The sequence below is a fragment of the Equus asinus genome, chromosome 14, assembly GCF_041296235.1.
Source record: "Equus asinus isolate D_3611 breed Donkey chromosome 14, EquAss-T2T_v2, whole genome shotgun sequence".
In the NCBI taxonomy this organism is placed as follows: Eukaryota; Metazoa; Chordata; class Mammalia; order Perissodactyla; family Equidae; genus Equus; species Equus asinus.
The window spans coordinates 6,902,424-6,916,162 of record NC_091803.1 but is presented as its reverse complement, the minus strand read 5'-3'; the positions used below and the strand labels follow the sequence as shown (position 1 = coordinate 6,916,162).

The 13,739-nt window shown below is 48.1% G+C and overlaps 2 protein-coding genes and 1 long non-coding RNA gene across 3 annotated transcripts in view; all 3 read right to left on the bottom strand.

The window, feature by feature from the left end:
- The window catches only part of LOC139040142 (olfactory receptor 2AE1-like), an 81,648-nt gene extending 79,808 nt beyond the window's left edge, over positions 1–1,840 (bottom strand). Inside the window, exon 1 of the mRNA XM_070484212.1 lies at positions 1,714–1,840. The gene's annotated coding sequence lies outside the window, so the exon portion shown is untranslated. The remainder of the gene's footprint in view (positions 1–1,713) is intronic.
- Positions 1–3,392, bottom strand: part of LOC139040141 (uncharacterized) — a 48,913-nt gene extending 45,521 nt beyond the window's left edge. The window contains 3 exon segments of the mRNA XM_070484210.1: positions 1,714–2,236; positions 2,239–2,345; positions 2,347–3,392. Coding sequence (XP_070340311.1) covers positions 1,714–2,236; positions 2,239–2,345; positions 2,347–3,305 — 1,589 coding nt within the window. The 5' untranslated portion in view covers positions 3,306–3,392.
- Positions 3,393–3,726: 334 nt separating this feature from the next.
- The window catches only part of LOC123276640 (uncharacterized), a 62,057-nt gene continuing 52,044 nt past the window's right edge, over positions 3,727–13,739 (bottom strand). The window contains exons 7-10 of the long non-coding RNA XR_011494067.1: positions 10,195–10,350; positions 8,823–8,948; positions 5,022–5,071; positions 3,727–3,997 (exon numbers count right to left, since the gene is read on the bottom strand). This is a non-coding gene — a long non-coding RNA (uncharacterized lncRNA). The remainder of the gene's footprint in view (positions 3,998–5,021; positions 5,072–8,822; positions 8,949–10,194; positions 10,351–13,739) is intronic.

Sequence of the window (13,739 nt, the reverse complement as noted above, 5' to 3'; positions counted from 1 at the left end):
TGATCCTCAGGCCTTCCTCTCCCCCAAAGGGCATCTGACACTTCTCACAAGATACACAGCTTTAAAATTAGAACTGGAAAAGACCACAGTGACCCTCATAGGGCTGAAGCTGCCCCACAGCAGAAATCAGAACATTCCTACAACCAACAATTAAACAACCGAAACCTTCCCAAACATCCCCTTCTTTCTCTGGTTTGCTGTTGCTGCATTAATCATCCTGACACCTTTTTAATTATAATCGCAAACTCGAAGCCATGACTTGCAATGTTATAAATACTGATTTTCCAGTTCAAGCAGGCATTGACTGGTTTCTGTTTTGATAGGAAGCGGCTGTTTGAAGCCTCCTAAAATGTTGCAATTAGTTCTCTCGGTTGAAACAGACAAGACATTAACAGACACATTTGCTGTTTCCATTTAACCTGCTGGAATGTTTATGCCTAAGTGTACTTTTCTCCAGCTTTGAAAGCATAAGGGGTATTTTCTAAAGCGGAAGAAATCAATCAATACATATTATATATTCATATATAATAGATATTATATAATACATACCTATAGTAATATATATTATTATATAATACACATTTACTATATATTTCTGAAGTTAGGTTATTTCTAAAACTTTCACAGGCTGTAATTTAAACTTAGAAAGCACATCTCTTCAACAGCAAGGCAACTTGTCAGGAAACAATCCTTATTTTACCTATTGGCTTTGTGAAGATGATAATACCACTTTAGCTGACAAAGCCTGTGTTTGTCTGACAATTCCAATTAATTACTGAGACGCAACAGAGATGGGACCAGCCATCCAGATGTTTTTCAGAAAGAGATAAAAAGGGGGGGGGAGCAAAGGAGGTTTGCCTTTTGGGCATCTGCTCCAGTGTTTTTTAAATGTTATGGCGGGCAAGAAAGCCGGATCACTAAGTTATTTTACCTGCACTTAACTTTCTACTCTCCTCTCCTTTCCCTCACCGCTGGGAGATGGTGAAAGAGAAGGGAGATGAACATCTCACAAGACAGAAGCTCTAATCTGTTGCCAAGGAGGCGACGGTAAGAAAGGGCAGGGGTGCAGGATGTAAAAACTCTTAGGGCACCGACTGTCGTGCAGACCTTGATGCTCCTGATGCCAAAGCAACCCAGGGTTGCTGGAGATGGGGAACATCCTCAGTCTTTTCTAGCAAGCCAAAACTCGCCAGCATCATCTTTTTAACTGTTCCCTGTTCATTTTGCTCTAACCTGAAAATACTAAAGTTGGATTCCAGACGCGCAAATACGTTTGAGGGCGATTTTGAGAGATTCCAGGAGATCTCAAAGCCCTTCAGTCAATCTAGCTATCCTGCTTCATGCCTTAGCGTCCCCAACGCAGCAGCGCTGAGCCCCACGAGAGACTGGCCTGGGAAACACCCCGTGGGCACCTGGGCTGGGGATTTCCAGGCGTGGAGCTAGGCAGCTTCAGAAAGCAGCTCCCTGGGTGAGGAGCCTGAGGCAGGCAGGGCAGTGTGACACCAGCTCCCCTAGCCCTGAAATACAGTGATCCCTGGCCAGCCTCCAGCCCTCTCCACGCTCCCCCGAGCAGCCCCGCCAGGGTCCGCAGAGCCCTTGTGGGGCGAAGGGCTCTCGGGGAGGTGCCTGGATGTCGAAGGGCGTGAGAAGCCGCAGCTTTCCCTCTGGGTCTTCCCCACCCATCTATCGCCTGCGCCGAGCCCAGGGTCCTACCTGTACCACTCCAGCCCCTTTTCGTAGTTCCTGTCCAAGAAGCATGGCTCTACGCCCACGGCCCGCACGTCCGGGTGGACTCGGATCGCCTCCAGCAGCTCGCGGGTGCCTCCTTTCTTGACCCCGATGATGAGCGCCTGTGGCAGCTTCTTCTCCTCATAGTTGGGGGTGCTGAGGGCGCCGCCCCTCTCGCTGCTCCTATTGACCGCTCTCCGGCCTGCGAGCTCCTCGTGGGTGGTGCGGGACTTCTGCGCTTCCCTCTCCAGCAGCGCGCTCTGCGCCGTGATCATCTCACCAGGGGCCACAGGGGTCCGGAGCCAGGTGTCCCGAGCGAACCCGCTGCCGCTCGCCAGACCCCAGCCGTCGGCCCCGGGGGCAGGGGGCTGCTTGGAGGACTCCGGAGGCTCCTCGCGGCTCGCGTTGTCTGGCGGCAGCGCGGAGGGCTGTGAGGGGGTGCCGAGGCGCATGGGGGGCGGCAGTAGAGAGGGTGGCGGCGGGCTCGGCAGGGGCTCGGCGGCAGTGCCGGCGGCTCCTGCAGCACCACGGGGAACTGCAGGGTGCCCGAGCCGCCCAGGAGGCTGTAGCACAGGTAGGTGACAGACAGGGACAAGGCGCAGAGAAAAAGCAGCTTGCCCGCCAGGCGGCGGCGGCGCGGCGAGAAGTGGAGGCAGAGACGGAGGAGGTGCGGGCCACGGGGTCATCGCGGCTCCGGGCTTGCTGCGGCAGCGGCGGCGGCAGCCCCCGACGCAGCCCGGACATGGTTTCAGCCGCCGCCTGCGCCCCCTGCCCGGCCCCCCCCCTCCCCCAGCCGCCCAGGCTGCATGAAGCGACGCCACTGCACCCCGGCCCTGGCCGTTGTCGCGCTGCGCCGGGGAAGAGCCCGGCTGCATGATCCCCCTCCCCACTCTTCCCACGGAGTCCGGGTGGCCCCCCACCACCCCCCTCAGCCTCCGGCAAGGGGACCAAGGGGGCCGCGCGGACCCGCCGGCTGCACCTGCTCCGTCTGCAGCGCCCCCGCTTCCCCGGCTCCGACGCGGCTCCTGCTTCAGTCTCTGCCGCCACCGCCGCGCCCTGTTGCAGCCCCGAGTTCCCTCCCCGCTGCTAACTTTCTGCGGGAAGAGAAAGGCGTGGATGGGAGGCGGAGGGGCCCGGGCGCGCGGTCCGCACCGCCAAGGGAAGGGGGAGTGCGCCTCGAGTGCGCCTGCAGAGGGGGACGCGCAACAGAGGCGTGCGCTAGTCCTGGGGCACCCGGCAAAGCGGAGATCGTGCCCCCCTCCCCCGCCCCGCACCACATTCATGCTGGAGAGGTTCCCCTCCCCTGGGAGCCTGGGACGCCAGTTTCTCCTTCCCTCTCCTGATACTTTCAGAGACTTAGAGCCCGACGCCTGCCACCAGTGCCGCCCAACAGGTAGCTGGCGGCCACAAGGTGGTGAGCTCTCGCTTCCCCTTTTCTCATGGGACTCCAGGCAAACTCGGTCCATCCGTGACCCGCCCTTCTCCCTTCCTGGACATCCTCCTGCCTTTGACCCAGGAGGAATTTCTTGTCCATACCAGGATTCCCATGCCAACTTCCATCTTTCCAGCCTCCCCATCTTAGCTTGAAGCTCCTGATTGGTGGAGCTTTGACACAAACCCACAAATTGCCTTGCCCTAGAGCTTCTTCCTCTGTCCCGCCACCGGTTGGTTGACTGTGCGTTCTGCTCCAAAAGGAGAGGCTGTCTCCTCCTGGACACCCTGAACCACAGATGCACATGCGCCCTGGATTTCCCTGGACCAAAATAGACTGAGACTATCATCGCTCTAAACACCTTATAAGCAGAGAGAAGTTGTGTTGCTGTGTCTGTGCATCGCTTCATTGAATTAAAAAGTATCTTCTTTGCAGAGAGATTTCCATCCCTCACGTCCCTCTCCTGGGGGGAATGGTAAACATCAGAAGGCTTTGGAACATTCAAAACTACACTTTGCTTCCTGTTTCCTTTTGCTCAGGGAGGTAGAGGAAACTCGAGGCTGGAATGGCAGGAACAGGCAGAGCTATCAACTGAGGCACTCCAGCGAACGCTGCTTCCTGGGGGCAGGGGCTGGCCCTGCACGCACCTGGTGCCAGTCTTTCCCAGAGGCTGGCTCCAGTGACTCCTGTTTACCCTGCTAGCCACAGCTGGGTGCCTGGAGGGTCTGCTTTCACCTACAGGGCTGATATGCTTGGCATCTCCGGTTTTGTTTGATCACATAACAGGAACAACAGTTGAAAGAAAATGTATATAGTGTCTAAATATTAACTAGATACCTAGTGCCAAAGAGAGAAAAAATGTTACTCCAATAACATGAACACAGACTTTTCCCTGAGTGAACAGAAGCTCACGGCTGCTCTCAGCTGGACGTGAGCTTCCTTCACTGCAGCTTCAGCTCAGATAAAGATTATTCCTTTAGAATATATTTTTTATGGTACACCGGAGACCTCTGAAATACAGAGTCTGGTGTCCTGTAAATCATTTCGTGGAACTAGGGATGCTTTTTCAAACACCACGCGACTGCACTCCTGTAATGTTAATGGGAAGGGGCCAACTGGAGCTGGGAGCAGCACAGCTTGCCCGTCCCTCCTTCTGCTCCAAGCCCAGCTCTGGGTGGTTGCCCAGGAGGGCCCGGTTGCAGCAAATATTGTCACTGCCGTAGTCCATCTCCCTTTCAAAGCTAAGTCACCAGGATGCCCAGCACGTGGTCCAGGGGCCTCCCTACAGTCCCTGCCCGGCTCCCAGACTGCTCTATCCCTGCTCTCGGCAATCCAAATGAACTTGCTCTGTAGCTAGTTTTACTAAAGATGTGCTTTCAAATTTGGAAAGGTTTTGATGAAATGGTACTAACATTTAACCTAGACGTGGCAAACTGGTAACAAATTAAGAGCTGAATGTGGCCAGCACAGTGATATTAAGAAGTTTAAACTGGTTGCAATGTTTTAAAATTGAGGACTTTCCCAAAAAATTTGGCTATGAGGTTTCTGCTGAAATAGTAGATCCAGCAACTTTGGGCCCCTCAGCCAGAACCGAGAGGCCCCCCTGACATGGAGCATGTGCCCTGTTCGTCACGGTGCCACCCCAGAGTGCCCTCATACATTTATGTCACTTGCCTGGATGCTGCTAATGAGGACACTTCCCAGTGTCCCTTCTCCCTCTTGTCCACAGATAGTCCTACTTAAATAAGAGACTCTTGAAAGAACGGAACCCCGTTGGTGAAATGTTAGGCCCCACAACTGATGGGGAAGAGGTGATTTTCGGGGGAGAGGAGCTTTGTAGATTTCTCACAAGGGCACTTACCTGTTTTGTTCTCCATCCAGGTTTTTTCTGGGAGCAAGTTCTTGAGAAACCTATAATGAAAAGTACGAGCTATCTACATAGGGAGAACTCAGACTTCGTTCAGCAATTCCCTGGGGGTCTGGAGACTGGATAGAATACTTTCTTCTTTTTCCATTGCCAACACCCATGCCCATTCAGGCCTATGTGAGTTTTTACAATGCTGCTGCAACTGGTCTCCAGGCCTCCAGCGTGCCTCATTTCTCTTCATCGTAGAGGACAATAGCAGATCAATGTTTCTGAGGCATGGCTCCACCAGTGCCCTCTCTGATGCAGAAACCTTCCTCTCACTGCCTACCTGATAGACTCCAACTCTCTGCCTTAGCACTCAAGGGCCCCTCCGCCTTTCATGTATCCCACAGTCCTGCCAAACCGAACAGTACCCACTACCCAAAAACACACATTGCATTCTTCTCTTTCACCTCTGCCTGATCAGATGATGGAGTTACAACAAAGCCATCATTTGCTAGTTAAGTGACTTTCAGACAGGTCATTTCACCTCTCTGACCCTCAGTTTCTGCATATGTAAGTGACGAATAGTAAGACTCACCTCATATTGTTTTTATAAAGAATTAAATTGACTTAGCATATGCAAAAACACCTGGCTCCCTGCCTGACATGCTGCAGCCACCAATAATTATTTGGACCTAAATATTGGCTCATGCCATGCCCTGCTTCTTTTCCTATTAAAACCTTATCCTTGAAAAATAGGCGTGCACCCTTTCTTCAAAACCAGCCCAAGGTGTAAACTGAAGTTCACTTTCCTAAGCCGCTCAGTGACATTTATAACGCCAAGTCTAATGCCTTAGATCGTTTTTTTTTAATAAGCAAAAGAAGCTAACTCTGCCTAACTTCAGTTTTCTTATTAAAGAAATTGACTAGAAGGATTTATGGTAACTCACATAACTGAAGGGAATTTTTGAAAAATCAACAAACAAAAAGCAAAAATAAGCTTTGGAAGTCACAATACAGCATAGTGTATAGTTATTATTACTGCCGTTCACCAGATATTGTTGGCTCTTCTCTGGCCCACAGAAGGGATGTATCTTCTTGGCCCCTTAAAGTCAGATCTGACTCTGTGACCCTTTGGCGAATGAAACTTGAGCAAAAGTGAGGTTGTCTCTTCCAGATAGAACCTTTCGCAAACAGTGGGAGTGTGTTTTTCCTGCCTGGCAGTTGTGCAAGAAGTTGGATCGAGCCTCTTTTAGCTGCCATCTACTCAATCCTCCAGACTGAGGAACGATAATACAGAGCCAGCCCCTGATGACATGGAGCATGTTCAAGAAATAAACCTTGGGTACTTTTAGCTGAGACTTGGGAGTTTGTTGTGAATACAGCACAACATGGACTATCTGACTGATGAAAACATACATATTATCAATTTCCTCTGCTGTTGACCAAAATGACTTCAGTGAGCCAATGTTAGAATTCCTTTTCACAAAGGTGGATAAGTGACAAAATAGAAGTCTACACTGTCCTAGTAGTGTAGACAGATACCATGTCTTATATATAGCAAAGATATTTCCTCATTTTGTCCTTTACCTGTCAGTAAAAAAGTATATCTATAGAAATCTGGAGGTAAAGCTCCAGACAAAACCAACATGGTGACAATGAGGAACATTACAGACTTGTAAAAGGAGCAACGGATGAGAAAATAATAATAATGGCTGGGAACTTATAGAACCTTGCATTGAAAGGGATCTCATATGGAACTTAGGAAATATTATAGCTGAAAGCACTACATGACAAAATCTGGTGGATGGAATTAAACAATACTTAGAAGAAACATATCTTCAATATACTTATCTAAAAAGAAAAATTAGAAACCAATGAGCTACTTGTTCAAGAAGCTAGACAAAGAGCAAGACAGTAAAGTGAGGAAGAAAGGAAATGATAAAGAGAAATGCCAAACCTTTGTTTCTATTTATTTGCTCTTTATTTATTGCTATGGACTGAATTCTGTCTCCCCACAGTTCATATAGTGGAAGCCCTGACCCCCCTTGTGACCATGTCCAGACACAAGGTCTTTAGGAAGTAATTATGGTGAAAATGAAGTCATAATGGTGGAACCTAAATCAGATAGGACTGTGGCCTCATCAGAAGTTGAAGAGATCTCTCTTTCTGTTTCTTCACACGCATACACACACCCCGCCATCTGAGGACTCAGTGAGAAGGGGATCTTATGCAAGCTGAGGAGAGAGCCCTCGCCAGAACCTGACCATGCTGGCATCCTGCTCTCAGGCTTCCAGCCCCCAGAATGGTGAGAAAATAAATTTCTGTTGTTTAAGTCACCCACGCTATGGCATTTTGTTATGGGAACCCAAGCTAAGACGCTTATCTTTCACAGTTTGTTCCTGGGTTCTGGTACCAATTCCAATGTGTGTGGGGTTGGGGGTCGGGGGAGTCCCCCACACCAACAAGCAATTCTTGGGACACCAGCTGGGTGTCCTCCAATTCGACTCGATTCTGACACTATGTACCCAGAGACAGCATCACACCCCACAGGTTAAGGGTTCAGCCCCACAAGACTGCCCCCACCGCAGGTGCCAACAGCAAGTCTGGGTTGTCGCCTATGCTTCTGAGCAACTGGCTGTCAGTAGGAGGTTCCCAAGACTCTCTACTCCGGTTCGACGAATTTGCTAGGGTGGCTCACAGAACTCAGAGAAACCTCTTACTTACTAGATTACCTGTTTATTAGAAAAGGATAGGACTCAGGAATAGCTCGATGGAACAGACGCATAGGGCAAGACATGGGGAAAGGGCACTGAGCTTCCACGCCCTCTCCAGGTAACCACTCTCCCAGAACCTCCACATGGTCACCAACCGGGACGCTCTTGGAAATCTGTCCTTTTGGGTTTTTATGCATAAGCCGTTTATTTATTCTCTTACCCTCGGCTGCTGTTTTTCCTTCCCCATTTACAGCCCAAAGCCAATCAAAGAAGGACATGTGCAGTGTGATGCCGTTCCTGTACATATTTTAAGTGCATAACAATGTAAGAATTTGTTAACGGAGACATACACATGTATGTCTTGACTCTGCATAAAAATGTAATCTTTTGTTAATGGAGCCATGCACATGGATATTCTTGGAATCATAAAGAATGCAATTAATTTTAGGATATTGATACCTATGATGAGGGAGGGAGGAGAACGGGATGGAAATGTGAATTTTAGGTGTGACGGCAACATTTTGCTTCTTAAAAACACAGATATCGTTGTGGGCTGAATCATGTCCCTGAAAATTCATATGTTGAAGTCCTAACTCCAGGACCTCAAAATAGGGCTGTATTTGGAGAGAGGGCCTCTAAAGAGGTAATTAAGGTCAAGTGAGGTCACATGGGTAGGCTCCAATCCAATGTGACTGATAGTCACGTAAGAAGAGAAGATTAGAACTCAGACACACACAGAGGTAAGACCGTGCGAAGACACAGGGAGAAGTGGTCGGGGAGAGAGGCCTCAGAAGAGACTAAACCAGCCAATGCCTTGATCTTGAACTTCGGCCTCCAGAACCGTGAGAAAATAAATTTCTATTGTTTAAGCCACCCTACGTGTGGCATTTTGTCATGGCAGCCCCAGCAAATGAATGCAACATCGGAAGCAAATAGGGCAGAATTTAACGTCTGTTCTTTCTGGATATTGGGGCCGGAGATAGAGATCATACTATGTACTCTTCTGCATATTTGAAATATTTCCATAATAGTTAAGAAAATAACAAGCAGATCCCGAAAAAGAATAACCAGAGAGTAGAAATTTATGTGTGATTACCTTACAGGCCAAGTTGGGTTTCGTGTTGGGCAGGTGGTTCTCTTCCACAGGCTGTGTCAGTCACCCATGACTTCCCGTCTCTTGGCTCCGCCATTCCTGATGCCTGAATCATTGTCCGCAACCAATCTGCACAAGGAGAAAGAAGGAACACGGAGAAGACACACCTGCTTTCAAAAGTTCCAACCTGGAAATGGCACACACCACTTCCACTCCCATTGCATTGGCTGAAACATAGTCACACGCCACACCTCACTGCAAGTTGCTGGGTGACTGCCTTCCTGGGCACCCAGGACAAGGATGTGGAGGACAAACAGCCAGTAGTCCCACCCACAATGTCATCAGGTTGACCCTGGTCTTCATGCTGCTGCTCAGTCCACAGCGTGTCTGCCAGGCCTATGGTTAGGGTTTAGATATTTTACAAAGGCGCGGGGTTGGGGGTCATGGTTTGGGACTTCAAAGAGGAGGAAGCCAATTCACAAGGAGACAGAAAACCAAATGTTTGCTGCGCCATCTCTAAACAAATGAGAGAGAACTTGTGTAAAATGGGCCCGGCTAGGTACCTTCTTCTCTACCACATCTAGAGTTCCCTACGTTGACAGCTCCTTCCTGGAACAGGCCTTCTGTCTTAAATTCTTTTAGGCAGTTAGGGGCGAGGCCAAAGTTTCTTTTATATATAAATTTTATGTGTATATATGTAATTTATAGAACTAAATAAATGAATTTAAATATACATACAATGGATTATATATTCTATTATATATCAATATTAATATATATTATATATATATATAATCTCCTTGGTTCTCCAGAGAACCCTGACGAATACAGGAGGAGTTAATATTCTTTTATCGATGGCATTTACATTTAATCATTTGAAATTCTTAGTTATGACATTGTTATGGCTTGCAAGGAAGTGTCCTTTTCTGTTTCATTTAGAGGCCTCAAGATACCAATTTTAAAAAGTTTCCCATTTTATTTGTTTGGTTTGATAGGCTTTTTCCAATTGAGTGCACAGATAAACCAATTTAGGAATTTCAAAGGAGCCCCATTTAGGCCAGTGAAGCCTTAAATCACCCTGAGTAATCTGAGCCCAGTGGGACAGAAATCTACATGTAGAAGGTCTGTTTTCTTTAAAGACAAAACCAGCAGGAGTCCCAGAGTGGGGCTGTTCTTTGGTGGTTCTCTTAGAAAATGGATTTCTCATTTGTATGAACTTACCAAAGGATCAAAGGCCCAAAAAAGGAGTGAAAGAAACAGAAGTTTCTAACAAAGCTGACAATGGAAGGATGGCCAGAACCAGTATCAAAGGACGCCTACAGAAAGAGTCTGGACCTCTACCAAAAATGGGAGGTCCAGGCCCAGGAGGACTTACCACCAGGAACCAGAGCCACCAGGAGGAGACAACAGAGCACAAAAGATTCTTTGCAGGCACCTTGCTTGTGTCTGTGAAGTGGCACCAGAATTGAAGGTCAGTAGCTAGGGATCCCACTTCTGTCACCATGTAAACTCAGCAAATAAGAGGCATAAACTGCAAAAGAACCAAACAGTTTATTTGGGGTCTCAAGAATTGCAATTCAGGAGATGTAGATTCGAGTAGAAGCTCAAATGTGCTCCTAGGAAGACAAAGGAGGCAGGGGTAGATAAAAGGAAAGGACACAGGCTTACAAAGGTCTACAGTGAACAGTTACTGACTGGTTCTGGCATGGGGTGAGCTGACTTGCCGGAACATAGTTGGTCCTAGGCAGACTGTCCCTTCTTGGAATGAGGAAACACTTCAAGATGTGACCTCTGCTGTCAGGTAAAGCTCAAAAGTTCAGTTAACATCTGGTGGTGGATGTGGTGTATAAGCATAAGCCCCACTTCCTTAATGGCCTCCCAGCTCCATTTTAGAAGCCTTGAAAATGGTACTCCATTTTGTCATTGTCATCCACCACAGTCACGCACCACGTAACAATATTAACGATGTTTCGGTCACTGATGGACCACATATATGACAGTGGTCCCATACGGGTAGCACCACATAGCCTAGGTGTGTAGTAGGCTCTCCCACCTAGGTTTGTGTAAGTACACTGTGTGATGTTCACACAACAGTGAAAGTGCCTAATGATGCATTTCTCTAAACATTTCCCTTTCATTAAGTGAGGTACGCCTGTACTGATTTTATTCTTGTGAGTGTTGAATAATGAATTACTCATTTCAATTATTTGAGTCAGCCCCACTGGCTGAAGATGGTAAAGGCTGACTGAAGCAAAAAACTAAAATTTGTTATTCAACATTCACAAAACCAAATGAGTAAAGAAGAACTTTAAGTTCTATATCAGGGTTCATGTAAGGCAAAAACATTCTAAAGGAAAGATGGATTTGAGGACATATATGATTCTGAGTGTAAATGTCTGGGTACAAGCCAAAATTCCAGGGAGCATTTCAGACTTTCGAGGCAGTGGAATTGGTGAAACCAAAGTCAAGCTCTCCAAACAGTAAAGGGGGCCCAGGTAATATCTGGAGTACAGGTGGAACAGGCAGAAAATTTCATTAATGTAATTGTATGATATGATGAACGGACAGAGTTGGAAAATAGGATGGCAGGGTAGGGCAGAGGGACCTGGAGGGCCCAGGATGGATGGAGAGATCAGCTGGGCTGGTGGGGGGAAGGGGCCATGGGCACACACTCTTCATGTCCCCTCCCCCACCCTCTGAAACCCTTTGTGACTCTTCAGTGCTCTGTGATGCAGGCCTGGGATTATAGGCAAGCGCGGACACTCTCAGAGCTCAGTTGCCTCAGGCAGCCTTGCGATTCAGAAAATGGAGTTCAGTCAATGGAATGTTCTCTCATTTCTGAATAGCCATATGGAGTTGTTTTTGAGCATCTGCTCAACATTCTTAGATAGTGACCGCAACCTCACCATCGTGTGTGGGTTGTGGTTGCTTCTTCTGTTCCTGTGCTTCCTGGTGGGGATTCCGTCTTTACCAACCTTCTGGAAAACCAAAATCTACCAAAAGGTAAGGATCCCTGGGCAAGCCACCAACAGGCATTTTTTATTGTTGTTTCCATTTCTAGTCCCACATTTTTAAATGAGTTGGTCCAGAGAGACTCCTAAGATGGCAAGTCTGAATAGAGGATAGAACATCATCCTTCTAGGGGAATAGGCCAGGCAGGACTAGGGGTTCAGCTGGGACTGTTTCCCATTTAAAACTCACAGACCATCTGGGTGTGGTGGAGGATTCCCGGATAAAATCCCATCAGTGATTTCACGGCCCTGCATTAGGTTATTTAGAGAGTTTGGGATCTGTGTAGGAGAACACTGTTCCCAGCACTGGATCATGAGTCACATTCCCATGACGGGCGTCATTCGACCAAACCGTCCTTTGTATTGGGCAGATCAGGAGAGCAGGGCTGAGCCTCTGAGCAGACACTGGAGTGTGAGCTCTGTTCCAGGATACAGGGTCCCATCTGAGGAAGCACAGATGTGACTGTGGGCCTCAGAGTCTATGCCCTCCTTGAGCAGAGGACTTCTGACTGAGAATATCAAGTGTGGACTCTAGCCAAAAATCCTCCTTCGAGTTTTTCAAAGAAGGAAAAATTGAAAGTATCTTATCACCTTTAGAAATTCAGAAAGGGAAAGAACACAAAGTGCTAGTAATAAAAATAGAGAGTGACATTAATCTTGGATGAATATCTGAGTTTCCTAGAGAGAGGAGCAAGCCAACTAAGTCCTCGCTCCTCATTCTTTTCTTTTTGTTCTCAGCGTCAGGGCAGAGCCAAGAGGAGAAGAAAAGGTGGAACATCAAGTGGTAAGGTTCCACCTATCCCACCTGAGCTCTCCAAGGGTGACCCTTCCTGTCCTCTCCATGAGGTCCCAGGTCCATGGTCTCTGAGGATGTCAGTCGCTAGATAGAGTCCCTCTCAGAAAATAGAGGCCTCAGAGGAAAGGCTCATGGTAAGGTAGTCAGAACCCGAGACATTTCTCAGATTCCTGCTCTGCCCAGCTCTGGGCATGAAGCAGTGATGGGCCTGGACAATGGGTGTTGCCCAGTGGGTTGCCGTGGGAGACGTCAAGAGTCAGAACTTCTGTCTCCTGACCTTGTGAAACTACGTTGACTTCCTGGATGATCAGACTCCTCTTTGAGGTAACCACTGACCTATGTTCCTCACATGGTGGTTTTGAACATCCCATGGGATAATGTATGTGACAGTACTTTATAAATGAAGCAACAAACACATGTGAACCTTATTAATATTATCATTGACCGTTTGACCACATCTACTGATTCTTGGGGCTTTCAGAGTTAATATCCCGTTAATATCCCAAGGGTCTCCCATAAAGGGACTCCTGTGTAACACCTATGCTTCTACCTTTATTACATGTAATTCACTCTTCTGGTTTCCCAGGTTGGAGAAACTACCAGAGGGAAACAGAGGAGAAAAGGAGGCTAATTTCTATTCTGAAAAGGTGACTAGTCTTTTCTTTCCTGATCCCTCTTTGACATGTTCTCTGCAATTCCAGGGATTCAGTACAGCCTGCAGTAGTCATGGGAGGGGTTTGCCATAGGAACGGGTATGTGAATGAAGGCCTTGGGGTGAGGGCTGCTGAGTGTATGGTGAAGTCATAGATGTGGGGCATTGTGAAGGGGCAGCAGGCTTCAGGTGGCCCCTCCCCTGACAGGCCAGCAGGTCCTCCTTTCCTTGTTCTGGTCCTGGCTACAGTTTTCTACTTCCTGTCTCCCGCAGGCCCCTAGGCCGGCCTCTCGATCCCACCCGCATTCGTCAACTATTATGCCCAGACCCCTCCTGTGAGGTGTGTAATAGCACAACTGCTGAGATCAATCGGCTGCTGTTCCTGGAGGACCTGGAAGATGATACTGCCTCTGTGTCCTCTATGGCTTCCATAGCTTCTGGGACTGAGTCATCATTCACTC